The sequence below is a fragment of the Odontomachus brunneus genome, unplaced genomic scaffold (assembly GCF_010583005.1).
Source record: "Odontomachus brunneus isolate Ranch 3 - 2012 unplaced genomic scaffold, Obru_v1 Obru_scaffold_026, whole genome shotgun sequence".
Taxonomy (NCBI): domain Eukaryota; kingdom Metazoa; phylum Arthropoda; class Insecta; order Hymenoptera; family Formicidae; genus Odontomachus; species Odontomachus brunneus.
In genome coordinates this window covers 2,405,647-2,433,146 of record NW_022639476.1, presented here as the reverse complement: position 1 = coordinate 2,433,146, position 27,500 = coordinate 2,405,647, and the positions used below count along the sequence as shown (strand labels likewise).

At 43.1% G+C, this 27,500-nt stretch overlaps 3 protein-coding genes across 16 annotated transcripts in view; 2 read left to right on the top strand and 1 right to left on the bottom strand.

The window, feature by feature from the left end:
* The window catches only part of LOC116842659 (dorsal-ventral patterning protein Sog), a 53,252-nt gene extending 49,280 nt beyond the window's left edge, over positions 1-3,972 (top strand). For all 6 annotated transcript variants that reach the window (XM_032812195.1, XM_032812194.1, XM_032812196.1 and 3 more), the window contains exon 9: positions 1-3,972. This exon is cut by the window's left edge and continues 946 nt beyond it. The gene's annotated coding sequence lies outside the window, so the exon portion shown is untranslated.
* On the bottom strand, positions 1,626-7,477 carry LOC116842661 (serine--pyruvate aminotransferase, mitochondrial). Of its 2 annotated transcripts, XM_032812198.1 has the most exons (7): positions 7,459-7,477; positions 6,816-7,072; positions 6,238-6,438; positions 5,948-6,105; positions 5,429-5,584; positions 4,363-4,707; positions 1,626-4,275 (listed from the first exon to the last, which is right to left on the bottom strand). In XM_032812198.1, exons 2-7 carry the CDS (start codon positions 7,008-7,010, stop codon positions 4,122-4,124), a joined length of 1,209 nt encoding a protein of 402 aa, XP_032668089.1. In that variant the 5' UTR covers positions 7,011-7,072; positions 7,459-7,477; the 3' UTR covers positions 1,626-4,121. The 2 variants fall into 2 exon arrangements, with proteins under 2 accessions (XP_032668089.1, XP_032668088.1); XM_032812197.1 differs by lacking the exon at positions 7,459-7,477 and having other exon boundaries at positions 6,816-7,449.
* Positions 7,478-7,598: 121 nt separating this feature from the next.
* Positions 7,599-27,500, top strand: LOC116842656 (rho guanine nucleotide exchange factor 10). Of its 8 annotated transcripts, none has more exons than XM_032812175.1 (15): positions 7,599-7,756; positions 10,631-10,806; positions 11,004-11,332; positions 12,017-12,304; positions 12,487-12,647; positions 21,005-21,221; positions 21,302-21,539; positions 21,678-21,860; positions 21,984-22,280; positions 22,359-22,451; positions 22,529-22,753; positions 22,863-23,024; positions 23,161-23,370; positions 23,592-23,906; positions 23,995-27,500. In XM_032812175.1, the coding sequence occupies exons 2-15, from the start codon at positions 10,705-10,707 to the stop codon at positions 25,864-25,866; spliced, it is 4,692 nt and encodes a 1,563-aa protein (XP_032668066.1). In that variant the 5' UTR covers positions 7,599-7,756; positions 10,631-10,704; the 3' UTR covers positions 25,867-27,500. The 8 variants fall into 8 exon arrangements, with proteins under 8 accessions (XP_032668066.1, XP_032668069.1, XP_032668070.1 ...); XM_032812178.1 differs by lacking the exon at positions 7,599-7,756 and adding an exon at positions 7,776-8,212; XM_032812179.1 differs by lacking the exon at positions 7,599-7,756 and adding an exon at positions 8,243-8,635.

Here is a 27,500-nt window from a genome sequence, read left to right as displayed (position 1 = left end):
CTTAGTGCAGCCACAGCAAATCACAGACCTAGAGTTTGCGCTGTCGTTTTGTCGCCGTATATAACAATCAGACAAACCTGTCTCATGACAATTTTGTTTTCGTCGTTATGGTAACAGAATAAACCCAAGTGTTGTCCTTATGCAATAATGTAATAGCTTAGCAGCCGACTATCTGTTTGCGCGTGTTCCGTTATAAATGACCGTTTGTACGCAGATTTGCGGGCGGTCACAGTGGCGTTTTCATAGCGGAAGAGTCAAGAAGATGAACGAGAGGCGAGAAGAAGAATCCACGGCGAGGTCAGCTCGACGCGAGACGCGTTTGTCGCATTTCACTGAACGAAGAGGAATAACACGAGAGCACTTGGAGAGTGTTCGATGACGAGATTAGTAATTTTAACGACAGTTGGATTGCGTTCGTTGCTCAAAGTTCGTTGTCGGCAAAAGTCAGCGAACGCTTACGCGTGCGCATGTGCGTACAGGAAGCTGAGAGAACGCTAGTGTAATAAGAGGAAGGACGTGGACGGTACATCATCTGATGCTATTCTTATCCTCCACGACCGCTCGGTCGTTCGCTCTTAGACAGAGAAAGAGAGAGAGGAGAGAGAAAGAGAGCGAGAAAAGAGGGGCTCCAGCACCCGCAGCCAGACGCTTATTAGTCAATTGATCCTCATCAACGGACAAACGGAACGGAAACCGAGCGCCCTTCTACTCTCTTCGCGATTAGTGACATACGTTACGGTAACGGAATGCCAATGCGAAAACGAAGGGTGAAAACTCGGGAGGAAACGAGTTTTTAGTCGTGGCGGTATCACAGTGCCCTACTATAACCACTAATCTCTTCGAGTTACCCAGCAACCAAAGAAGACTGAAGAACCTCCGAAGGCGATATCAGTTATTACGCACGATTGCTAATGTTTACTAATAACTTTCAACTTATTATGATTATTATTTTATTTTCACTATCTCATTTGTATTAATAGTATTATAACTGCTCTACTAGATCTCTAGTACGATTAGTGTCGTTATATAATTGGTATTATTGCATATCGCTATTGCTACGTCACTTTTATTATCCCATATAGCGATTGTTACAGTTAATCTAAATTTTCGTTGGTAAGAGTTATATTTACGTTCTCTACGCGTAATATCTGCGTGACCCCTTCAACGAGAAATATAGCAACGTTATTATTCTACGTCCGAATAAGCAGCAATAATAATCGTTATCGGTAGCTATGTTCTTATAATATTTAAGTTGTATTTATTATTAGGAATATACATATCTTTCTTCGATCGGACTGTTCGAGAGCCTCGACAAGTGAAATAATTTTCTATGTTTCTCTGATAACTCGATAATAATCGGCTACGCAATAACGTCGGTCGATACGAAATCGTGTATCATTGAGATCTCTTGATGAATTTGTAACTCACTTTCTGAAGTGATCAAAATTATCGAAGCTCATCACCTATAATGACTCGGTGAAATTTGTAGAAGCTGGTACAGGAGATTTGCCATATACTTACCTAATTATATTTCTCGTTTATATACGCATACACATGTATCACTATTCTGTTGTAAGTTTTAGGAGTATACGAAAGCGAAACTTGACAATAAGCTAACCCCCGGCTGTTTCTCAATTTTATATATTGTAATCCTCCGTCTCACATATCACCACTCTGAATTTTGTAAACTTCATCGGCAATTTATCGGGCAGTATCCCCGAGACAATGATAGTATATAATCCAAATAACAATAATAGTAATAACAGAAACTCAAGGACTGCTGACTGGCGAAGGAACTTGCACAGCTGTCGATACCTCCACCTCTCTCTTTTCAAACCTTCAACTTGGAAATAGCGTTTAATTTAGAATAAAGATATTTACGGAACATGTCAGGCGACATATATGCCTTAACATTATCTTATTCGACATAATGTGTTTTATATGAAGGAGTTGATTCTCCGTGTACCCCATAAGTGCCTTATCGTATGAATATGCATCGTAGTCAGTGATGTTAGCGTTGAGTATGTGAATGATTTGTATATACACGTGTATGATTAAGCGGTCGAAATCGATCTTATCCTAGCAACACTTACATTAATTATTGTAGTGTAATATTTATATATTACGCATATACAGGGTGTTCCCAAAACTACGATATTTCAGCGGCGTGTGTTCGCTGGAGTCCGATTAGAGTTAATATTTTACTAAGCTTCGCGGAAAAGATGACTCAAAACTTCTTGACTGAAATTTTCATAAGAATTATCGTACATGGTCCGCGCGAATTAATTTTATTTTTCACCCTGTATATCAAGTGAGACGCTAACTCTGTCTATACTTGTGAAATGTTTTTGCTATTTTAAATAACAGAAAGGGAAACAGAACTAGAGAATCTTACGGTTTCGAGGACTACGTTATATAGCGGTAATAGTTTCATCATGGGTGAAAACCACATGAAGGTCAATCTGAATTTTTCACATTGAATCATAGCTTCTTAAACATTTACGTTTGTAGCCCTTTTTATGGTGAATATGAAGATCCATGGCTCAAGATCACTAAAGATCAAATGACCGAATGCATGAGCTCGAAATACTTCGACAAGAGATTTGAGGTGTCCTAAGCTCGTCTTCGGTCATTTCACCTTCGGTGACATTGAATCATAGGTTGCGTGCGTGCGTGCTTTCAGTGCCATTCTAAATCCCCGCGCATGTTATTGTTTACTGTCGATTATTATTATCGTCATGATTATTTAAAGTCATCCGCATGTATAAGTGATCGGTCTTATTTAGACAGACGAGTTAATATTAACTATTTAATTAAGCAGCATGCTCTTATTCTGACATGCTTCATGTATATATGCTCTTTTATTTAGTAAGGTTTATCGGCGTACTACATGCGTATTATACCGATTATCGGTGCGGTCTCCGTAACGCTTATATATGTACACTTGAATAGAAATTCGAGGGCTCCAGGGATATGTGTGGAGCTTAGTGTCTATATTTGATAAAATTTACCGGGGCAGTTAACATAAAAAAAAAAAATGTAAAGAGATGAGCAGTGTATACGTAACTTTGCATCGCATGAAAGGAAGAGTCGTCGTTATCTAGAGAGAAAAAGAGAGAGCGAGCGAGGGAGAGAGCTTAGTGATCAATTAATAAAATAGTAAAAGAGAAAAACGCGCGGCGAAAAGCGAACGTTGCTAGAGATATTTCATGGAACAAATTACATTCTATTGCGTTACGCTAAAATATTTTGTCGCGATAATCACAAGTTTGAAAAAAGTGTTCTGTTGCGGTGCGGTAATGCGACATCGTATATACATATACACGGTGTCCGATAATTCGATACGAAGTCCTGATATACAGATAGTTTAAGTCTAAACACAATTTACTAAACACGAAAATTCTGTACCATTTTACGAACAATCACATAAAATCTTGAGTTATTAATTGAAAAAAATTGCTAAATAATCGCGCGTTATACTTGTAGATTGGGTCAAACTGAACAAAAAAGCCCTCTACTATTGCACAAATAACACGTAGTTTTTTTTAATTATAATTCCAAAATCTATGTGTTATTTGTAAAATGGTAGAGGACTCTTTTCCTCAGTTTAATTAAATCTGCAAGTACACAAGCGTCATCATCATAACTCATATATCGCATTGCGCACAATCACTCAACAATCTTTCTTAATTAATAACTTAAAATTTTACGTGGTTGTTTGCAACATAGAGAAATTTTTTGTTTAATTTGATCTAATTTATCTGTATACCGTGACTTCGTACAAATTTTCGGATCTTGTATATACACACGATACCATGATTTTAAATAAATCTTTTGTATTTCTACATGAAAACCCCCTTCGCTGAGAGAAGCATGTGACACGCGCACTTTGAAAGTTTCTGTAGAGAATGGAATCGATGCTATTCTGTACTGTGCCAAAACAATTTATTAATTAAAAAATTGTTATTATTATTACGATTATTATTGTGTGTATGTGTGTGTGTGTCTGTGAGCAGTAAAATAGTATTGTCCCTACAATGTTCTAAATCTATAATAATTGTAACCACATTCTACTTCGATGCGTTCCAATTATCGATAATAAGATTGCAATAGTGAATCTTCTATATTTTCGCTATAACGGCATGTTTCAGTCCTTCGTCGAGGGCGCGAAGCACAAGATCGACGACATGAGATTGCGCGTTGATTCCCATCAATCCGACACGCAGGATCTTACCAACTGTTGGTCCCAGACCACCGCTAATTTCGACTTTAAACCTGGAAAGAAATCCAAGATTATAAGCAAGCACGACAATTTCAAAAGCACAGGAAGAAAAAAGAACAACTGTTGAGGGAAGAACTCACCGTTCCATAGCTCGCGCTGCTATGATCTTGTCATCGATGCCGATTGGTAACTTTATCGAAATAATAGTCGACAATTGATAGCGCGGATTTTCGACGTAACATTGCAGACCGCGTGATCGAAGGCCCTGTTTAAGTCTAGCGGCGGCCGCCGCGTGTCTGGTCCAAGAAGCGGACAGTCCTTCCTCGGCAAGCTGTGTCAGGGCCATCCTCAAGCCGTATATCAGCGTGGCACTTATTGTGTGATGATACACGCGTTGTCTGCCGAAGCAGTCCCAATAATCCCCGAGTATTCTCATGTCCCAGTAAAAAGCAGATGGCTTCGTCTTTCGCCGGAATAACTTACTCCTGCGACACGACACAATGTGATACTCAACCATCACATACTTCTACATAGGATGCTTAGACTGAGAAGAAAGTGTGATCAATAAAAATTGCAATGTGCAAGCTGTGGTGAGAATAGAGATATTTCAGAAAAACAAATGTACTGAATGTTCAGTCTCAGATAGCAGAAACTTCTAAAAGAAGCTTAAAAATATCTAAAAGTTGCTTAAAAGAAGTCTGATGAAAATAGGTTATTTTTTAGAAGTTTCTACTACCCGGAGTTGATCATTACTAAAATTTTGAATTAATAATTAATATGTGAAACTCTTATTCCCGCTCAAACAGGCTAAAGTCCATATAGTTAAGAAGTGGGAATTGTGTATTATGAAATTCTCTGTAGCTCCCGTAACATATGATATCCTTTTCTTTTAGGATATGAATCTGATAGGAGAAATAATTCGAAGAGAAGCTCTTCGATTCTGGAACGACCAACAAAGTAGCAAATGTCATCGTTCAAGAATTCTCTCTGAGCTTTAGACGGATATATATATGATTCACCTGGGAACCGAATAGGTGACCACCTCTGAGAGACCGCAATGATGACTCACGAATTCGATTGACATTCTGTACATATATGTAATAGCCCATCCTTGGTCGCGGCATTCTCAGTAGTAACTGCGCGTTACGATTGTTCCAAAGGATAAAGACCCACTCGTGGGATCATTCGACGCTTTATTATACGCACTCTGCGCGCGGGCTGAAGGAAACAGGCGTTATTCCTGGAGGAGCGCCGAGGACTTTTTGGCTACCAGTGTAAGTCGCGTCCACTTGCCAGGCGTCCATGAAAAACGGTTCTCCACCCAGTGACGCCACAGTGTCGACAATCAGCAAAGCATCGTAGCTGTTTATTGATAATAAACGAAAGAAAAATTTTATCTTTCAGTTATATGGAGAAAATATTGCAGTAAAAAATGTAACAAAATTTTCGTAGTCTCAGACCACATACTAAAATTACTATATATTTGTTAAAAAATGTTATATACGTTTGACTTTTTACTGCAAAATTATTGTAATTGAATGCTTTTTTATATCGAGTACCAGATAGATTGCTAAATTTACAATTTCTATAGTAATTTACACTACAATTTCAGCATAATTCAACTTTATAAAAAACATCGTGAAAAGAAATATAATTTGTACTACAACATTTGACATAATTTGTACTACAACATTTTCTCTATGTATATTTTAAAGTATGTATTACTTGTGAACGAGTTCCCCAACACCTTCCAGAGGTTGCTTCATACCCGTCGACGATTCTGCATGAGTAACAAACACAACTGCTGGTCGATATTTCTTCAAAGCCACCTCCAAGTCGTTCAGTTCGAAAGCCATGCCGTGTTTGGTCTCCAGAAATTCTACCTGAAATGTCAATGTTCAAAGAAAGGAAAACGAGTGAGTTACTCTCGTATTACGCGATTTCTCTGTTTTTTTTCATGAAACAACTCGTAAAACTTCGATAATCATCCCACAGCTTCTTTCATAGCTTCGTACCTTCGCGCCAATACGATCAGCCATATCCGCCGCTCGTTCTCCCCAAATGCCGCATTTAGCAATCAGCACGGTATCGTTGCATTCGAGCAAATTTCCCAAGCAAGCCTCCATCCCGCCATGTCCGGATGTGCTCAATGCCAGAGTGAGTCTATTCCTAGTTTGAAACGCATACTGTAGCCCCGCTTTGATTTCATTCATCAACTGCGAAAAGAAACCTTTGCTACTTTAAATCGATCGACTGATTTGTGTGAATCGTTGTGAGATTATTAATAAGCTTGTAAGTATAATATATTCACCAGTTTCAAAGAAATACTGGCATATATATTCTATCTATTTCAAGAATCATCTGATGAAAATATCATTAACAAGTATTTTATTTGCTGCATTGATAAGACGAAAAGACGATATATTCCAAGTGGAAATACTGCGCGCAGCAATATATATTTCTCTTGTCTGCACAAAATTGTTAGAGAAGGAACGGAGCGTGCAGATATATTCTTTTCTTAACGCCGCTAATTATAGAATGATATTTGTAATATTTGATTATCGAAAAACCACAAAGCGAGCTCCGGAAATACCTGGCATATCTCGGGGTGAAGGTGACCAAGCACTTGTCGACTGAGAACATCGAGAACTCGATCCGAACAGTTGCTGGGACCGGGACCCGTCAAAGTCTTTTCCGGCAATGAGAATGGTCGTAGTATCTCCTTTGGTGGCTGCTTATACAAGGCGTATCGTCGCCACGCGCGATCCACGTCCACATTTTCCAACATTATCCTTCCAAATAATCTGTATGTTCTCGCTGTAGAGCGAAGATGTAGTTCTGAATGCTCGACTATAAATAACGCACGAGCACGGTGAGGATTCCGTATCACTGAGATAAGAAACCTGATTAATTATTAAATTTCTTCTTATCGTCCGAGTGATAATAGCCCGATTGCGTCTGAAACGCAATAACGTCATCATTAATAGACTTTAGTCGGAAACTTCCATATTGAGCAACTGAATGTTAATCTATAAATTTTTTTCCGTTTGTGTGCGGCATCATTCGAAACTGAAAAAGACTTAAGACAGAGATGAGTTAAAAATTGGATTAACATGTTTGACAAAGTAGAAGCGGTGTTGGCGCGCATTAGACGATAATAAGAACAGCATTCTTGAGAAGTAAGAGAAGTAAGAAAGAAGCTTATCGAAAATTTGAATAGCGAGAGCTCGAATTACGAGAGATGACTGAAGTTCGTCGAGAGACAATTGGAAGAGCCGCAACAGGTGCAGAAGACGCAGCTAAAAAGAACAGACTCGCGAGTCGGAGCAGCACTCGCTGAGTCGTCGTGGCGCCATCTAAGAAGTAATCACGCGCGCACCTAAAGGAGCACGGTATCGTCGCGCTCTCTCTCTAGTATGTCTGTATACTCGCACTCATACATTGTCAACTCCGAGAGGGTCAGCACGGGACCGGTACTACGGATTGGTAGGAGAGGAATCTAGTCGAGTCCGAAGACCGGCGGCAGCCTCACGGGTTCGTAGCGGGACGCTTTTGTTGTGCATGCCTCACGCGAAGAGTGGACGTTTTCGAAAGCGAGCGCGTTTTCGTGGTCCCGCGAGTGTGCGTGCGCCGTGAATCCCATCGACCGGAGGATCTCGCGATCGCTTTGTCGCTGACCGCACGAACATAACGTTTTCTCTTTCAATTTCTTTTGTTTCTCTCGTTATCCCGTCGACCGCACATCAATGTCGTTTACCGACCGAGATAGCCATCAGAATTTTTTGATCATTCGGAATCCCATAGATCGGAGATATAACACAACACACACGCGTGCGCGAGTGCGTTCACCGTGGATACAGAATGTGTGCGCAGTGATATAATGTTGCATCCGTTTGTTTTGCATTCCCCGGCGCTTTTTGCCTCTCAAGTGAAGCAGACGCGCGTGTGGCCGCTCGAGGGTGGAAGAGCGAGCGCGACCTGAGCGCGAAGGTGCGGCTGAAACAAACGTGTCTATTGTGATCGCGTGAATCGCACGATCCCAGCGTCGGTCGTAGCATTCGGGAGGTTTTGTGTCGTCGTCGTCGTCGCCTTCGCCCTCACCCTCCCCCCTCTCTCTCTCCTCTCTCTTTCTGTCTCTCCTCCCTACGATCTCGTCCCTTCTCTTTGCCTCCCTCCGCCCCCTCTTTCTCCTCTTCTCCTTTCTCTCTTTCTCTCTTTCTCTCTCTCTTGCTCTCCACAGGCTTTTCTCGGTCGACCGGTCGACCGGCCGCGACTGGCTTCTCAAGGGGGCGTGCTTGCTCACATACAACAATGAGCGAACGCGAAACTATCTAAGCACGAGGCGCAAACGAATCGTTCCTGTGGCTCGTGTGTGGCCCGGCCGGCCACTTCGCAGCGAACTCGCGCGCGCTGGTAATCAAGCAAGACCTTTCTCTGTGTCTGTATCTTCTCAGCGATTCCGGAGGATAGGACGGACCGCGCTCGCCGCCGGAGAGAGAAAATATTTGGACGCGCGTAAGATCGGAGGAACGGCGTGTGTCGTCGCTGTGTATAGTGTAGTTGTGTCTCTCTCTTTCTCTCTCTCTCTTTCACACCTATACGAGGTAATTTGTCTAATTGTCTAATTGTCAGCAGGCCTGTGAACATGCGCTCTTGATACCTCGTGGATCGCGACTTGGCGCGATCAATTGACCGAGACCAGTCGACCGATGTGTATTTTTTTGCTTGAAATTTCGCTCGTTCCCTCCGTTATCGCTAGACAATGGTAGGCTCTGTATTCATAGGCCGGTATTCATAGTCAAGTCTTATATTTAAGCCGTCTTGAGTTCACCTTCAGATACTCCATAGCCAATGAAACGGTCCGTACAGTATCTGTAGATGAACTTAGGATCTTAAATATAAAATCTATGAATATATTGGCCTGATATACGCGAAAGTCTACATTTTCAAATTGGCCAATCTTGATTAATTTTAGAGAAATCGACGCAATCTGTGATCGAGTAAGGATACACAAATGAGAATGTATGAAAATGACGGTTAATGATCAACGGTTCAATCGTAATATATCATACATTCGAAAATTTGTAATATAACATATATGGAAGGAATTTTCAACACTTAATTTTTTTATACATTTCGAGACGCATTCGATATCCTGTGAAAAAATTTATATAATTCTGAGTGTATTAGAAAAATGAATATCAATTAACGAATAAGCTGCAAAAAATACGAAAGTTTCACGTCGCAAAGTTAATTTTCCGAAGATGTAGCTTCAGCTTCTTCAAGTCAAGTAAAAGATGTTGGTGTCGCAAAGGAATCACGTCGAGTCTACATATCTCGAGTTAAACGGATACTCAACTGTGCTATTCATCCAGTTTCGCGTTCTTAATCACTTATCTCCCATTATAATTGCTTGCGTTGCAAAAGGGTAAAGATGATTGCCCTGTGGATCTTATTTAGCTGTCGCGTTGAATTTCGCGTTGAATTTCGGATCTTATAACAAATTGTTTTTGCGAATAATGGACGTATTACGCGTTTAGACATCTGCCTTGGAAGAGAAAGGGCCAAGTTCGTTTCTTCAGTTTCCAGTTATAGAAATTTTGAAATTTGTAAACATTCCGCAATGTGTGTGTATAACACAAATACTGTGTACTGTTGTATTGATTAACTGCTTTAGCAATTTAAGAACAAAGATTTAATTTATGTAAATTTCAAGCTCGGGAAATTTTTGAAAATATCAAAATATTTTTACAAAAATAAGGAAATTTTTGCCAAAAAACAGATTTCTCGTGTTCTCTTTCTCTCTCCCGCAAGATGTCCCGGAAAATGTTCAGAAATATATCGAAATATTTCCGTAAGAATTTGACAATTTTGCAATTGAAAATCGAAGAAATCGATTTTTATTTCATATAAGATGCGGATTACAGTGCATTGTCGTATTAACAACACGTTTACATCACTGTGTAATAACCTTGTTATTAACTAATTTCGACTGCCTCAGGATCTGTCGAATTGTCAAGTTTATTCCTGCTATAATTTCCTCTTTATTCTATCTCGAGCCTCATTGTGTGTGATTAATCGAATTTTACTCAGCGCGAGCGTTCACAATAGAACTCGCCCACACCTGCATCCTTCTCGGGCCAGATACTGCGGGCACGCTTATCTGGCGCTCTTAACGAACCCTGCTTCCTTCCCGCAGCCTTTTTCTACAGCGCCCAAACGATAAACACACAGAACGGCACTTCCGCTGCTGTTCTCGTGAAGATGAATATTTCGTAACACTTCGGCAACGCGTCACGACCGAAATAACAGCGTGTAATTTTGGAGACAAGATCCGAGAACAACGTTCCCGACGTCGCGCCGGCCCGAGTCGCGCATGATAACGATTGTCTTCTTTCTTTATTGCAGAAGAGTCCGATGGATGGGGCCAGGGAGTAAACACATCGTCATATAGTTGATCCAAGTTTCTCGAACGATGTGCCATGGCTTCGTCTTTAGGGGGGCCAGGAATGACATCGGGCGTCCCGTCGCCGCGAATAGTCAACCTGGAATTTCCCCCACCTCCTCCTTACCCACCACCTCAGGTGAGTGAGCTGACGAAGTCGTTAATTGTCTCGTTGTCGATAACACACTCGTGCCTCGGCTACTCATTGTGCTCTCGAGCTTGCAAGTGCAATCGTCCGACGTGAATTCGCCTCATGCTTGGCGACACTTCGCTACGAACGACGCTTGAGCATTGATCTTCTTGCGACTATGTGGGGCTCTTTGTTTTTTCCCGCAGAGGTCGTGCACCACGTTGCTGGAACCAATGTCGCCGGTGGTATCGCCAATCGCGAGTTCTCACCAACATCATCCTCTTCTGGATTACTCGTACGCTTATTATCAGCCTGACGCCAGTCACTTTCATGCCGCGTACTCGACAGAAGTACTTTCGCAGCAGCAGCAGCAGCAGCAACAGCAGCAACAACAACAGCAGCAGCAGCAGCAGCAGCAACTACGACAGCCGCAACAACAGTCGCAGCAAATCAGATCCGATCCGCTGAAGAGACACACTTATACAACCTGTTACGGCACGGAAGAAAACATTTATGAAGAGATATCAGAAATCAGGTGAGTGCCTGTTATCGTGAGTTCACCTGCGTAAACGAGAGTCAGCCTGTGAAGAATTTATGAGATAATTCATCACGTAACACGCAAGGTGTAACAATAATTTGGAGCTTCGATAAGAGAAAACTGAGTTGTATCTTCGTGAAAACTTTGCTGAAAATAGCTCTGCCGAAAGTGAAACGTCGTATTATTCGGCCGACGAATCTCCAAGTAAATTTCCCAGTTAATATGCACAAGTGTGCGCGCTACAGTATAAATGAGCAACAATTCAGCAATCGTTCCCCACGGTTCAATGCGTCTTGCAGCGGATGTCGGAGATAACGATTAAGTTGGGAACAATAAGAAAACAAGTCGCGGATTATTCAGCCAGCGTCCTCGACTGCTGCACAAGTCATTGAGACGAGAGATAACTCGTGTGCACGTACGAATCGATCGCGCTGCTGCTCCTCGGTTTATTTTTGGTATACGTTAAAATTAATATCGAGCGATTCGATTTAATTGTGAAGCCGTTTGGTGCAGTTGAGTATTAGCGTGTACAAGCTAAGCCCTGTTAATTTCCGTGATAGATTCTCTGAACGAGTCAACGTTGATTCTCCTCGCGGAGAATGTCGCTAAACGGGCCGTCATTTCTCTTACTACTTGGAAATTCCCGACGTTGTGTGTATGATTGTTATAAATTTCTTCCAGCAAACAATGCCATCGTGCGCTGCGCGGCTCGCGAAGATCGCTCGTAGCGGAGGAGGTACGTCGTGTGCAATCGCGACATCGACGTGTGCTTGGGGAGCTCAATTTGAGCGTTGAAGCGATGCTGATGCCGTCCGTGTCCGACAACAACGAGGAGCAAGTGTCGCAGGAACCTCACGACGCTTCCACCGAAGAATTATTGCCTTCGGTCAGTCCTGCCGATGATCTCCTCTCGCGCGTGGGATGCGACATGGATAGCGGCTTCAGTGGCAGCTCCAGTGCGAGTTACAGGTACGTTGACGAAGAGACTCTTTTTTTCTCATCCGTTCATTGCAGCGTCGGCCATGCTCTTGGCAATTGACGAGGAAGTACTTCCGATTTGGCGAAACCTCGCGCGCCAGTCTTGTTTCGCACAACTCGTTGCATCCTCTCATTTTGCTCTCCGTGTTAAATCGATTGAATATGATCCGTAGATCGGTCTTGGGATCCTTGAGAAGAGGAGCAGGGAAGGGCAATTGTCCGGAACCAAATATTGTTCAACGTAAAACGAAAGCCGCTATGATATGGAAGAAAGGCTGGAAAGGTTGGAAGAAACTTCATTCTTTAGGAACCAACAGCAGCAACAAAATCACCGGTAAGTGTGATCAACTATTTCTGATACTAGATTACTTTCGCAATAATTCAGAGAGAAGCACATGCACGGATAGACAATGGAACACGAGAGCAATCCGCCGTTGGCCGTGTCGTGTCTACGCTATTTTCGTCATTTCGTAGACATAATCGTCTGTTTTCACAGTGCGCTGTCACACGTAACTGCCCGAGTACGCGTAACCTTTCTTTTATGGGGACGCTGTTCGCGATATAACGCGAGTGTTCAGTACTCATACCCGGTCTGTGCGCTCGCGTGCATTTGGCGAATGGAGTTAATTATTGGTACTTGGAAGGGGTCAGCCGTGGGGTCACTTGATGGAGAAGCAGATGCGAGATCACGTGGAACGTTTCTCCCTCCTTCCTTTGCTCCCTCCCCTCATTCTCTCTGTCCTTACCTCTCTTGTCTTTTGCTTACATCGTATAAGCCTTTCTCACTCTTATGCATCGACATAAGAATGTGTGGGCAGAATCTCGTACACGAGGAAACTGAGATTAGTGGCAAGAGAGAGTACAGGAATTTTCGGTAGTTCCACGACGTTCTTCAGATATAGGAACTGGAAGGAATTCGTACTGAAAATGAAACGTTTGCAGCAAAAGTATGAAGAGGTGCAATTGAAAAGAACAGATTTTTGGATATACACAACAAACCAAGCAAGTAATATTTTACATGTTATTGCAGAATCTTTACCAAGACTATCTTTTAATCAGTTACAGTAAGATACCTGGTAAAGTATCCTAAAGTGCTATGAAAACATATTGTTATATCACTTCTTAGCATACCTACGCAGTAATAAAATTTTACAGTAATGAAATTATAAATTCTCTACTGATCCAACAATCTTTTCTTGCTTGCCTTTTCTTTATCAAATAACAGAATGGTTATTGTCAAATCAGTTATTATTATATCTTGGAAATGTCTCAATATTAAAAAAAATAAATAAATTCAAGTATAACCCATGACCTCCAATCAAGACAATAATAAAAACTAGGTTGACCTCGTAACAATCAGCGGTAATATGATGACGGTCTGTTGATGGTCAATGTGCATAGGGTATGTAACTTGACGTGATGATGACGTTACGATGACGTTACGTGTAGTGTGCGAAGATCTTAATACGGCACTGGTGGTCCACCGAGGTGGAGATCTCCCATCTTCTTTTACCACTCTTACTATTCCGACGTAAGGTCTGTTCTTCTTAGCTACACCGGTGCAGTACTGCAACTCTCTTCCTTTTCCTTTCAAAGCTCAGTCAGCATATACTTCTTTCACTTTAACTTTAAAAGTGCAAATTAGCTGAACTAAAAAGGATAGACCTATTATAACTACGCAATATTCCTCTCTCTTTCTCTCTCTCTCTCTCTCTCTCTCTCTCTCTCTCTCTGTTGCCCCCTCCCTCTTCCTTCCTTTTCCCTCTCCATCCCTTCTCGTTCGTTTGCACCGCGCCTCTTCCTCTCTTTTATATTCATTCACTGTCTCTCGTCTCTCGTCCCGTCCACCCCTATTCCACTTTCCTCTCTTCCTCTCTCGCACGCTCGCTCTCGCACAGCTGCGCTCGAGCGCGGCCGAGCGGCAGCATTGTGTGTTTCACTCTCGATCGCATGTACTTTCTCTCTCGTTGCTCGCTGGATACCCCCTCGTGTCGCTCGCGTTCCTTCCTCTCCCTCTCCCTCTGACGGTTCCGCGCGCTGCTCGCTCCGTCTCTCTGTTTCCTCCGTATGCCCTTCGCTTCTTACTTCAACCTCTGGGCTCCAGTGTATGGCGGCTACTACGTGGAGCAACGCGGCGCGCGCGGAGAGACCGGGAACGAGCAGAGCACGCGCGCGCACGGCCATGTTGACTCGCCGCTTCGTTCCTCGCTCGTTTCGCTGCGTCGCTTCCTCGTCGGCCACGGTGCGTCTTTATCGTTGGATGTCGCGGCGTTATTAATTGTGTGCCGGGCCGCGCCGGCCGCGTGCGCGCACGTGTTACGATGCGATTTTACCTCGTCCTCGTCACGTTCCTGTAATCGTCCTCCATCCGCGGGACGCATGTGCGCGCGTGTGTACGTGTAGGCGTGAGCTGCGCGCGCGAACGCGTGCGTGTGAATTAGCAGCGCGATCGCTTTCTGCGAATACGTCAAAAAGTGATGGTAAAGTGAGAAAGAGAGAGAGAGAGTGTGTGTGTGTGTGTGTGCGTGCGCGGTGTGTGTATGTGTATGTGTGAGGGAGACGGACAGAGACAGAAAGAGAGAGAGAGAAGCTACGCAAGCAAATCGACTGCAAGGAACATTCGCCTCCGCGAGATGGAGGAACTGCATAATGGGGTTGTCCTCATCAAATGTAAGTAGTGGCATCACCGATAATGCTCCTCTCTTTCGTTTTGTAACATCACCTTGTCGTTTGGCAGCTCACTAATGCGTCTATACACACCTGTGCCTTTCTCGCGTGTGTGTAATCGACTGCGAGAATTTTGCAACTCGTTTCTGTGCGACGTGTTTTGAAATAGACGACAAAATCGCCGGAACAACATCACATGGTTCACGTTGATTCTGAAACGCTTTAAATTGAGGTGTTGCGAGCCGCCGCTTATATGTCGGTCGCTGCGCGAACCAAAAGATCAGAGTGAGAACGGAATGTTTACGAGCGGGACTCGTAAGTAATCTTATCTCTCGTCGGGTTCGCGGCGTCACCAGACGGAAACCGCGCGTGTGATCGCGTGCTCACGTCGAAAATATCGGAGTAACAGAAATTGAACAGTTTAAACAGACTATGTGCTAGTCAGCTAACAACGACACCCGACACATACGGCACTGGTTACCAGGGCTACGCTTGAGTGCCGGCGAAGCATTGTAGATAATAGAGAAGTAGATAGGACAGATTAATCACGTTCGTATCGGCCCAGTCGGTTTTCCGAGCTAAAGCCTAATACTCACCGATGCACGAACGCAGTTGAGTCCAACCAGTGAATATCGGATCATAGGAAAATATCTATTGATAAAGCTGTCAACATCAAGAGTCATTCAGCGAGAGGTATTACTTTAAATGCATAAAAAGGAGAGAGAATGTTGGTTCAGTTTATTTTAAAACGCATCGCACTGCAACAATGAGAAGCCAGAAATCCGTACAGCTCGTTGCGGAGTTCTTGGTCTTTGAGCGAGAATTCCGATGCATCAAGAACAACATAATTATTTAAGAATGCTTTGTTGTGCAAAACACGTGCTAACATGGTGCTGGTTTTTGGAAATAAGACCGGTGCTATTTTCGCCGCGTGATTTGACGCTGGATCAAAAGGACAAGACACGTCTTTATCGTGACGTGTCAGGAACAGAGGTTATGCATAATAATACAACATATGGGAGATATCGGTCTAGCTCGCGAGGCAAATTATGCGTGCGAAGCAAAAACCAGCGACACTGCTACCTTAGAGGCGACGCAGTGCAACCCACGGAGCAGCTCGCAACAGAACTATCAGCCAAGCCCGCGGCGCAAAACGCGCGCGCACCGTGTGCGCCGTGTGGGCTTTAGAATATTATTCTGTACGAGTTACAAAGTGTCTTGCTATTTCGCGATATCTTAATGCAATATTGGGAGCAGCGATGTGCGTGCTGATTCACGAGTGCCAATGACGGAATTGTTAAGCGTATCGCGATAAACGCGTTAGTTGTATCCGCATGCGCGTCATTGTTCATTATAGTTTCGATAGTGACGGCTGTTACTGCACGAAAGAATCGTCCCGCATCTTTGTAATAGCGTTTAACTAACGCCCAAATAGCGCGATCGTATCGATATCGCTTCTGATCTAGATGATGGCGTCGATCATCCGTTTAATGCCTGATTCATTTCGTCGTATTGATGTGAGGATATCGAATCACGATAATTGCATTAATTACGGCAATCATATCGATGGTCGTCGATATTGGCGACGGATGATAACCGGGCATTATTCTCGCTGTATATACAGTTGTAATTGAGAGAGTGAGACGAGGGAGGGAAAAAAGGAGAGAAGGAGAGAGGGGGAAAATTTTATGCAGTTTAGAATGTACAATCGGTTAATGGTTAATAGACGCTTAGATCCGTAAGCGGTCGCGCGGCATAGAAAATTGCCGCGTTGCTGCTGAATGCTGCTAAATGCGAGAACAGCGAATACGAAACGTTGCTGGAATCTGGCAACGTTGAAAATAAGAAAGGTGCTCCACCGTTGTTCGCGCCCGAGCGCTGCGCTCTCGATTTTCCCATTACGGAGATCATAATCGTTACATTAGATCGTAATAATGCTGAATCTATGCGGTGTGAAGTACACTTACGTAACGGATAATACACGATGTAACGGAAGATACACTTCGCTACGAAGAGAATGATTCTTAGCTCTCGCAAATTGGGTTACGTCTATCTTTACATCACTCTGTACTATATATACATACACACACATATGTATATTTACACTTGCGTCTATGTTATGTAATAACGAGAGTTTAATGCACCAAGGAAAGCCCTAGTCATGCGTAGGCGCACTTTTCTTCGTTCGCGAGCCTATTGAAATGTCACGTGGACCCATGATTTTTCGCCTGGTTGAGAACCAAACGAAAGCGACGTTGCGCTCTGCTCCATATGCATAGGCACCATAAAGGCATCGATCCAAACAGTGAAAGGAAATTGATGAATATAGATACAAATGTCGGGAAGTAACTCTTTTTATTCCGTCGACTGATCGTTCACTTCGTACGCGATCGTGATGTGTCGCGAGATGTATCTCTCTGCTGTTTTCATTCGTTCGATTCCTGCTGTTTTGATTCGATAACGACCGAGTCTACACTGGTTGACATTGTTAAAACAACTCGAGGGCATGCTAACACATGTATTTTGTAAATACATTTTATATCTGAATGAGAACCATTGACATCGTGCTTCAATCAATTTTGTTTTCTTAAATAACAATTACATAAGATGTCATTTTCGTAAATGACTTTCACTTTAAATTCCGTCTTGTCCCATTTGGTATTTTAATCGAAAGACGCGTATACTCTCTTGCTTGCACGACACTTTCATTGCTCGTGCGAACGAGAGAACGAACAGAGCGGACAGAGAAAAGAAGAGAAACGAAAAGCGTGGCATTCTCATGCGAGCGAGACGACGCAAGTCCTCGAGCCGTTCCTCCGTTGTTAGAAATAAAGTCAGCGGGGCACCACGTGTGCGCATTACTGTGTGCGTTACTCCGTTTCCAGCTTTGATAGGCTCGATTGTTTCTAGTGTACATAGACGATCATATCATTATGACGTTGAAATTTAACACTCTCGCGAAAACGTAACAGCGTAAAGCAAGCGAAACGTAGCATAAAATTCCACAGTAATTTCTCGTAATTTTTTCTTTATATATATCAAACAAAATCCATTGATTTTGAAGCATTTGACTTTCGGTAATTACACTTCAATATTATCATTCATCATTATGCTTAAGATACTGATTAAGAACTCGTCTGATAATATTGAAACGATTTAATCCCCAAAAGCGATATAAGCATCTGTGAAAACGATAAGAGCGCATTAATTATAAGACGATAGTCTCATATTCTGAACTTTTTTAGTTACTAAAAATGTCTCTAAGATTCGTATATTAATAGTTCTCTGCTAAAACTTAAATTAAATTACAATATATGTGACATTTATATCTGTAATCATGATTCAATTAGAAGACTCTCACCTAACTCTAAATTCAAATCTGAAAATCTTACTTGAAACTTGTCCCACGTGAATTATTTAAGTTATTCAGATTTGAATTTAAAGTTAGATTTGAGTTTCTCTTTTTATTTTAATCATATATGTGACATTACATTTGTCGTAACTCAGCTGAAAAACTCGCATGTAATTCCAAGTTCAAATCTAAATATCTCATCTAAGACAAGTTTCAAGTAACAGGGTCTAAAAGTAGCTTGTGAGTTCAGAATATGAGCAATTCACTTGATTTCAATATGGTTTAAAGACTTTTTTCAGTGCAATTTAGAGCGCGGTTGATCGTCTTCAGTGAGACCATTTTGGTTTTTTTTTTTTATTTCCAAAAGCCAAGTTTCCTCATGGGACCATCGGTTGTGTCGCGAAGAAAGCGTTTAAATCATTTTGAAACCGGGCATACATAATGAATCGCGCGTTCGGCGTTAATAACTTGCGCAAAAGGTAAGCGTGGATGACGGAGCCGTTCGGTGTACGTCCCTGCTACGAGAGAGAGCGCGCGAGAACAGATCGAAGTAAATCCGAAGTAACGTCGATGAACATTCTTTCTCTGTCCTCTCTTTCTCTCTCTCTCTCTCTCTCTCTTTCTCTTTGCATCCTTGCAAGTACATATTTGTTAAAAGATCAACATCGGTGCATCGGTACGAAGCACGCACGCGGCTCGTCCGACTATTACGCACCGCGTCTCGCTTTTTTAATCGCTCCGCAGCCACCTTGAATTTCGTTGCGTACGTGTAGGTGCGCATGCTTGAACATGCGCTCGTGCACGTCTCTCTATGTGCCACTTGACGCGCCGCCGTTCACACGCGTGAGCGCGCGACGCGATGGTGCGTGCGTGAGTGAGTCTCGATCCGGCGGGGTCCCCGTGTGTTTCTCTCCGCGTCCACAGATTTTGTCCACGCGAAAATACCGGTTGGTAGACCGTAGAAAATGAGTAGGCGGCGTGACGACGTGGTTTGAGGCACCACCACCGGCTGGCTGACGCGCGTCTTTCCATTTTCGTGTGTTGCAAAGTTTCTCCTCGTTTCGGCGCGACGAGAGGAGATCGTTGACGTCCCTCTCGCTGGCCCTTTTCCCATTTGCGGTACGTACACACCAAGCATTACCACCGGGCTATATTCTCGATTTACAGCCGCCGGGCTCGTTGTTATTGTACATATAACGCTCGCGCGTCACGACAGGATAAACCGACCTTGACGTCGAACTGACGTGTTTTACGATTCCACTCTGTGGATACCTTATACGTCGCCGCCGCTGGTATCTCGAACGCGGTGCATTTCCGATTAATGACCAGCGCTGTCTTTTATTTCTTTGTTTTTGCGGGACAAAAGCTTCACCGCGACTGGTCGGTCTGACTTGAAAGCGGGATACATCCAGACAATGTGAATACCGTTTTAGAAACGTCCAACAGACGTCCTACTTGTGTCAAACGTCTTTTAGATATCTCCAAGATGTATTTTCAACATTTGCATTGTGCCTGGAGCACGGATGACTTTTTATTGCATTCAATACCGATACACGTTGCTTTTTCACTCGGACAGAGATTATTACACGTTGTTTGTGTGCCATGCTGATTTCCATTGATTGTTTCAATGCTCAGTACAAGTTTGAGTCACCAAAGATACAGTGAACAAATGCAATTCGCGATACATCAATTCGTTGACTCTCTGTCGGTTCTATACTTAATTATAATGTTGGTTACGTTTTTTACACGTAAAGTAGTGAGACGCGACGATATTAGTAGATCATTTGTGGCAATCAATGCGTGGTAAAATGCGTCTATCATCTAAGAGATCTCTGGAACCCGGTAGGATATCTTTTGAACGTCGTTTGGGCGCCTTTTGGACGCGCCGTCTGGACAGAGATTAGTACGCGCTATGAAAACTTATAACGCGCTTCAGCCGTTCGCATATACGCGGCAATAACGTGGGAACGGAACACGAACGGTATACGTCACATTAACCCGATTATCGTCGCGACGTTAACGCGCCGTGGTGTAACGTGAGCGCAACAACAGCGGAAGGTCCAATAAAACGGGCGATGTATATGACTGCGCGTGAGGAAGCGACGCTTTCGCGCGAGAGACTGACTCTAGCACTCTCGCGCGTATCGCTTCTCGTGAAGCGCTCGTTATTCCATTTGGAGGTCTCCTAACATCTCGTAATAGTGTTGCCCGTGGCTCGTGCGCGACGCGTCGTTTACATCGCCAGCGGAGGACGCGAAGCACGGAAATCGTCGCGCGTCCCCGAAGGTGACGCATTAGCGCGCAGATATTCATCGGTGATTCGCGATGACGCGACGAGCGCTCGCTTTTCTCTAGAGCTATTGCATCGGTGAGCGAGTCTGTTGTAGGTGTTCGATCTCTCGTAGTCATTTGTGAAGATATTGGGTTGTGTAATAAGTGATTGAGGATTTCTCGGGCACACGATGAAACGATTTTTTTGACATTATGATTTTATGGAACAATATATGTGAAGGACGTTTTTTATAAAATAATAATAACGTACAGTCGTTTCGTTTTACCTGTAAGATCCGAAAATAGTTTGTTTGTTCGGTTTCTCCGAGGTGAGAAACAACCGGTTGACTTTTCCCGTGAATGATCCATGCTAAAAGGAGTTTGTGCCGTGTGTCTTTCAGACGAGCCTCGTTCAAGGTGCAAATCGTGGGATGACGTAGGACCGGGCAAAATGGAAACGGCCAGTGGACACTCGCACGCGCATCGTCATTCCTCTCTGGAGACGAGCAGGTCCAACACCTCCACGCAGTCCGCTAGAAGTGAGGACTCCTGGTGCTCGGCATCGGACCACGATCTGTCGTCGGACGATGAAAGCGAGAAGAGTAATATCAGTATTAAGTAAGTCGGCTCGATGACGTTACGTAACGTGAACTAAGTGCGTGGTGTGTTTGTAATAAAAACTCGTCGTTCCTTCACAGAAGCAACTGTCAATTAAGAAACACGTTGCACAAGGCGCGCACACTCTGTGACAAGTGGCGCTTTCAGCATATGCCTCTGAACAATGTGGATCCCTTGGAGTCGCCGAGTAATCACGGGCGACTCTCGAGATGGTTCAGCATTCGCAGAGGATCATCGCATCATTACGACGTGGACTCCACGGATACGGTGTCTCTAACCAGTCCCATTAAAACGCCGCAAATGCCGCAGCTTTGCGAAGTGAGCGCAATTCCGATCAATCATACCGTATGCAAGCACCCAGACAACATATGCACCTGAAAGATGTTTTTAACACGTTGTAATGTTGTCTGGATATCTGTCGAATACTTGTTGGATAATCGTTACTGTGTGTCTCAGGTTGACGAGGAGAACAGTGCGATGGTGCAGTTTCAATGTATGCAGCAACGAAGACAAGCTCCACCTACACTCCCATCGGCACCCCCGAATTTGTCTCCCCAGCAATTGAAACGTAGACACATCGTGGCGGCGATAGTGCACTCGGAGAACAGTTACGTGTCTACTTTGCAGAGACTAGTGAATGTACGTACCGCTGCGAACTGCGCAGTTTCCATCGCGTGTGAATATCAAAGGGAAAAATGAATGGGAAATAGAATAAATACGAGTGATGGGAATCACACAAGTGTATATGCGCTTTAATTCCAGGACTACAAAAAACCGCTGGAGGAGTCCTCGCCGCCTATATTGAGTCAGTCGAAAATAGCAACATTGTTTCACAGACTACCCGAGATTCTACAATGTCATACGTTGTTTAGAATCGCTCTGGCGGAATGTGTGCGATCCTGGGACAAAGACGAGAAGCTGGGGGACGTGTTCGTCGCGAGTTTCAGCAAAGCTATTGTACTTGACATTTACAGTGGCTTTATAAACAACTTTTCCGTTGCGATGGATCTGGCTAAGCAAGAATCGAAGAGAAAGACCGCGCTTGCTGATTTTTTTAAGGTTGTTTTGTAATACGATATTTTTGTAAGATTAAATCTAGATTTCGTCATCATTAAAATATTTTTTTGACGTTTATAGGTGAAACAGATAAGCGCGCACGATAGATTATCTTTCTTCGGACTAATGGTTAAACCAGTGCAGAGGTTTCCACAGTTCATATTGTTTTTACAAGTGAGTATCGTTAATAGTGTGCGAAAATACGAGTTTTTCTGTCGGCAGTCTTGAAATTATACGAATTTTACGTTCAGGATTTATTGAAGCACACGCCTCACGGTCATCACGATAGAATGTCTTTGCAATTAGCATTAACGCAGCTGGAAAGTTTAGCGGAGATGTTGAACGAAAGGAAACGAGAAGCGGAACAATTCCAAGCGTTCAAAGAGATGTTGCGACACGTTTCCGGAAAGTTATCGCATCGTCCTCTTTCCTCAGCATCACGTTACCTTATTCGAGAGGATAATGTTACACAACTGGTAATTTTAAATATACATAAAATCTTTAACTCTTATATGTTACATATTATATATGTATAACAATATTAAGAAGACACGAACAAGAGTAATGCGCAATTTCTTCACATAGGAATTTAATCAAAACGGCATGATTACAAAATCTAAGAGAAGAAGGTTATTGCTACTGAACGACTTGGTGGTGTGCGTTTCTGTTACTCCAAGATCCACGGAGGATTTTTCAGGAAACGAACGATTAACATTAAAATGGACATACCCGGTATCCGACATTGAGGTGTGTAAAATAAGCTTAAAAAAGTACCGTAACGCAACTTTCATTGCTGATTATAATCTTCTCTAATGAAATGACCAAGCATTTATTAATTTATTAATGATTAACTAAATTAACCGCATTATTAATAATTTATCAGATTCAAGATACCAGTACTTCTCCGACTTTGAGCCGATTACTCACAGCTGGACTAAATAAGGGCGGCAGCTTGAAATCGGACAAAAGCGGAGAATGCGGGCAAGCGGCCGATGCGGATAGTCTCTGTGTAGAGATGAACGATCTTATGCATGATTATGAGGTGATGTCCAGAATAAGTGATTTAGTGGTCCAGTTGAAGGGAAAATATGAGGTAAGAACAAATCAACAAATATGCTAATTTGAGCTTACAATAGAAATGTAAAAAATATCGTAACACATATGTTGAAAAAAACGGCATCGATGTTTGCTTCTCCAAAAAATTGAAAACAATTTATAGAAAGTTTAGAATATATAAATACTTAAAACTACGGCATACGATATTTGAACGGCATTTTAATTGCAACATGATTATGGTCTGTTCAAAATTTACAGGGGATGACTCTGCAGACTACCAAGCAAATTCTGCAATCCATACAAATGTTGATACAGCAAAAGGACGAAGATATGGTGTGGGCCGACAGTTGTTGCATGCAACTAGTTACAAAGCAAGGTCAGATGTATACGTTTCAAACAGAAAGTCCATTGGTAAAGAAGGATTGGATAACTGAACTTAGATTGGCACAATTAGCTTTGGATCCCAACAACTCTCCTTCATGGGAAGTACCTGAACAAGAGCAAAGACCATCTACAAAGATGCCATTGTTCGTTAGTTCACAAGCTGTATATCACTCGCAACATCAGACTGAAGTAAGTTGATAAATGTTACTTGCGTCATCCGCTGTCACTTATAGTTGTGCGCCTGTTTTAATATGATACAATTTACATATGCTTGCAGGTACGTTGCGGTTGTTATTACACCACTGAAAACCCGCGTCCCACGAGGCGACGCGGTAGAAATCAGAATTACTTGTGGATATGTACAGGTGATGGCATATCCAGTCATGTAACAATTTTCGGCCAGTCGACGACAGCCTCGGCCACCTGTTTAAAACGTATAACCACTTTCGATTTGGTTGAGACCAGAGTAAGCACTATCGAGTTTGTAAAGGGGATCTCCAGCAGCGATCACGCTGTGCTCGCGAACGATCTCGTGTGGATGGGTACGGACTCCCGGAAAATCATAATCTACGCCGCATCGGAGCCCGAAAAGGAGGAAGAGATCGGCAGTTACCCAGTGCTAGGACCTGTAGTAGAAATTAAGTATCATTGCGACAATGTTTTCGTAGCTTTAGGTACAGGCTTGCTACTTTTGTTCAAACGACAAATCGACGGTGCATGGAATCTCAAAGATCCCTTCGTTATAACCCTCGGTAACGATCCCGTCTCGTGTTTGATGCCGATCAACACGTCAATTTATGCCGCTTGCGGTAAGAAGGTATGGGTACTTAACGCCACTTCAGGCGACATTACGAAGAGCTTCAGCGCGCAGCACGAGCACGTCGGTAATGTGAAGTTAATGGCTCACTCGGGAGTCGGTCTCTGGGTCGCCCTGAAAAACTCGAGTACGGTTTGTCTTTATCACACGGAAACGTTCAAACATTTGCAGGACATCAACATAGCGTCTAATGTCCTCAGAGTGACCAAAATGAACAATACTCCCAACACGAGCAGTAATAGTAACTTCGCTATTAACAATCAAACAACTGTCACCGTGACGGCGCTATTAGCGTGTAAAGGTCTATTGTGGGTCGGTACCAACGTAGGCATCAGCTTGACCATTCCGTTACCGCGACTGGAAGGAGTGCCCATCATTAGCGGTCGCGTCAATATTTCGTATCACGCCCATTTCGGACCGATTACCTTCCTGCTGGCGATACAAAACACGAAGAACACAGTGTATTCCACGAAAGATCGCGCCAATGAAGACGAGAACGCGCAACTGAAGGCGAGAGAGGCCGAACAGAGATTACGAGACAGGGCGAGCGTAGACTCTTCTGTGTGCAGCAATCTCGTGAAGCTGAAGCAACAATTGGCGGGAAGCCCGGTAATGCTGAGGAGAAAACGAAGCAAGGAGTACGAGTACAGAGGCTCGAAGACACTTCCGAGGGGACTAGGCGCCGGTTGCGGATTTCTCTCAAGCTCCATGTCCAGTTCGCAGAGTTCCGGTGAAAATTGCGATGTTTACGGGCTATACGGTGAACTGATGTACGTGAAGGACTACGAGAACGAGAACAATTCGGGCATAGACCCCGTTTACGAAACGTTGAGGAGAAGTGATCCGGAATTGGCAGCCATACCAAATAAAGTGAGTACCTTAGATCGTAGATTAAAGATGAAAATCACAAGGCCTAGGTCACTGGATCTCTCCAACTGGTCGGTGGATTCCCACGCGAGTTCTTTGTATACGTCCTCCGGGTCGGAGGAGAATCTGTCTCTGAAAACCGGAAGGTTATCGCGCAACAGTAGTACAGCTAGTCGAAATGGTCCGTACGACCTCCCCGCAACTAACAATAGCGTAACGCAGTCGGAATTGGAGACAACGTCCGCGAGTAATGTTAAGGCGAACGGCAAGAAGAACAATAAAGCGACGCAACAGGTGGAGCAGCCTAAGCGGACGGTGTTGACTCTGATGGGTGGACGTGGTTACATCAATTGGCGGCAACTGAACGCGCAGTTCAACCTCGAGAAGAGTCCGAAGTCAACGTACGCGTTCAAAGACCCCAATAGTAACGACGCGCACATCGTCCTGTGGGAGATGAAGTTATGATATTCGATCGCGCTAGGATTATCGTTACACATCCACGTCGTTGTCAACGCGGAAGACGGAATTTCGACGCTGATGTCTCATGTATATTGTAATATCGGAGAATAGGACCAAAAGAGTACTATGGACCAGCTCTCTCACTGGAGCACCGCTTCAGATAAGATCATTGTTAATCGTAAAGGACTGTCGAGTCTGTGTGATTGTCGATCTTCGATCATGTCGATCTTCGATCATGTCGATCTTCGATCATGCCGAGTTGTGCCGCGGTGAATATTTCGTATTTCCTCGTTCGTGCACGATCTTACGTTTAGTATCGATTTATCTCGAATAGGCCAAGGGAACGGAGCCGCTTGTTCGCGAAGAGTATTAAAGAGTAAAATATAGACTCAGATGTTAGAATATTAAATAGTCCCTCGCGATTGATCGCCTCATCGTTCAACAGGAATTATTTAACTATACCATATCTCTTTTTTAACGAACAATTTTCCTGAGAAGAAAAAAAATACTTATTCGATTAACAGACTGAAGTGTATGGCTCGTTGAAACGCACAAGACTAATATTAAGTATCAGATACGCTCTTATGTCGCGAGACAATGTTTAATATTGCGCAGGAGAATGCTTAAAAACGTTTAAATGCGATGCAATTATTCCCACGTAAGAATTGCTCGAAATTTATATTTGCTCCTGCTCAAAGGTGTCACGTGAATCTCATTGATGTACATAGAATGAAACTTATAGTAGGCCGCGGAAATGTTATAAAAAAAAAAAGAAAGAACAGAGTTACGATTGAACGGTTCTGTGCGCGAAACGTTTCGTAAAAATATTCGTGGGGATATTTGCGCCACATGGAAATACATAGCGCGTATCGTTTTTATTTGATGAAAACAATAATAAATCGTGACTCACAACTGAGATTAGAACTGCTGTTTAGCGGAGCGTTACGGATTATATGTTCGCATGCGAAATATTCGCTAGATATGCATGCATCTACGTCGAAAATTTTACCACATTGTTACAGACGACCATTACATTGTTTCAGCGATGTAACATTGTTATACGCACACAGTACAAGGCACTCACAGATCACAGCGCGCCGCAAATCGACCGAGTGTACGACCTTTTGAGATCGTTTCTTTACATTATATCGATACACGGTATTATTTGTTTTAAAATGTATACACACTGATTTCGGTTTTAACCAATGATCTTACGATCGCTCGTCACGTCGATCCGAATTCATGAGTGTAATATTTCATCGGTGTAAAACAATATCCATTGCCGTTTTAAATTACAACTGTATCGATATGTTTCACACATTATAGATTTAACTCTATGGACGTGATTTGATAGAAAAATAACGTTTTCATACACAATGCGCTAGTGTGTGTACGTATATGTGTACGTGTTTACTGTGTGCTTCCGATAAGCTCCACACGCACGTGATATAAGACAATATGACGCAGCTGTATTGTTCGCAGCATGTAAGAATCAATTTATACGACCCGTTGAAGAAACGACGACGGTAATTGAAGGCACTTACTCTACCAACGTTCCCATTTGAGAATTGCCAAAAATTTCATTTGAAAGCTTCGGTGAATATATATATATATATATATATATATATATATATATATAT

Excerpts from the sequence above, each read along its gene's own strand:
- LOC116842661 (XM_032812198.1), bottom strand. The coding sequence starts at position 7,010 with ATGTTGGAAAATGTGGACGTGGATCGCGCGTGGCGACGATACGCCTTG. Across the intron at positions 6,439-6,815 it reads TTCACCCCGAGATATGCCAG|TTGATGAATGAAATCAAAGC; the intron begins GTATTTCCGGAG and ends TTCTTTTCGCAG. Across the intron at positions 4,708-5,428 it reads TCCTTCAGCCCGCGCGCAGA|GAGTAAGTTATTCCGGCGAA; the intron begins GTGCGTATAATA and ends GTCGTGTCGCAG.
- LOC116842656 (XM_032812175.1), top strand. The coding sequence starts at position 10,705 with ATGGCTTCGTCTTTAGGGGGGCCAGGAATGACATCGGGCGTCCCGTCG. Across the intron at positions 10,807-11,003 it reads CTCCTTACCCACCACCTCAG|AGGTCGTGCACCACGTTGCT; the intron begins GTGAGTGAGCTG and ends TTTTTCCCGCAG. Across the intron at positions 23,371-23,591 it reads AGTTGAAGGGAAAATATGAG|GGGATGACTCTGCAGACTAC; the intron begins GTAAGAACAAAT and ends CAAAATTTACAG.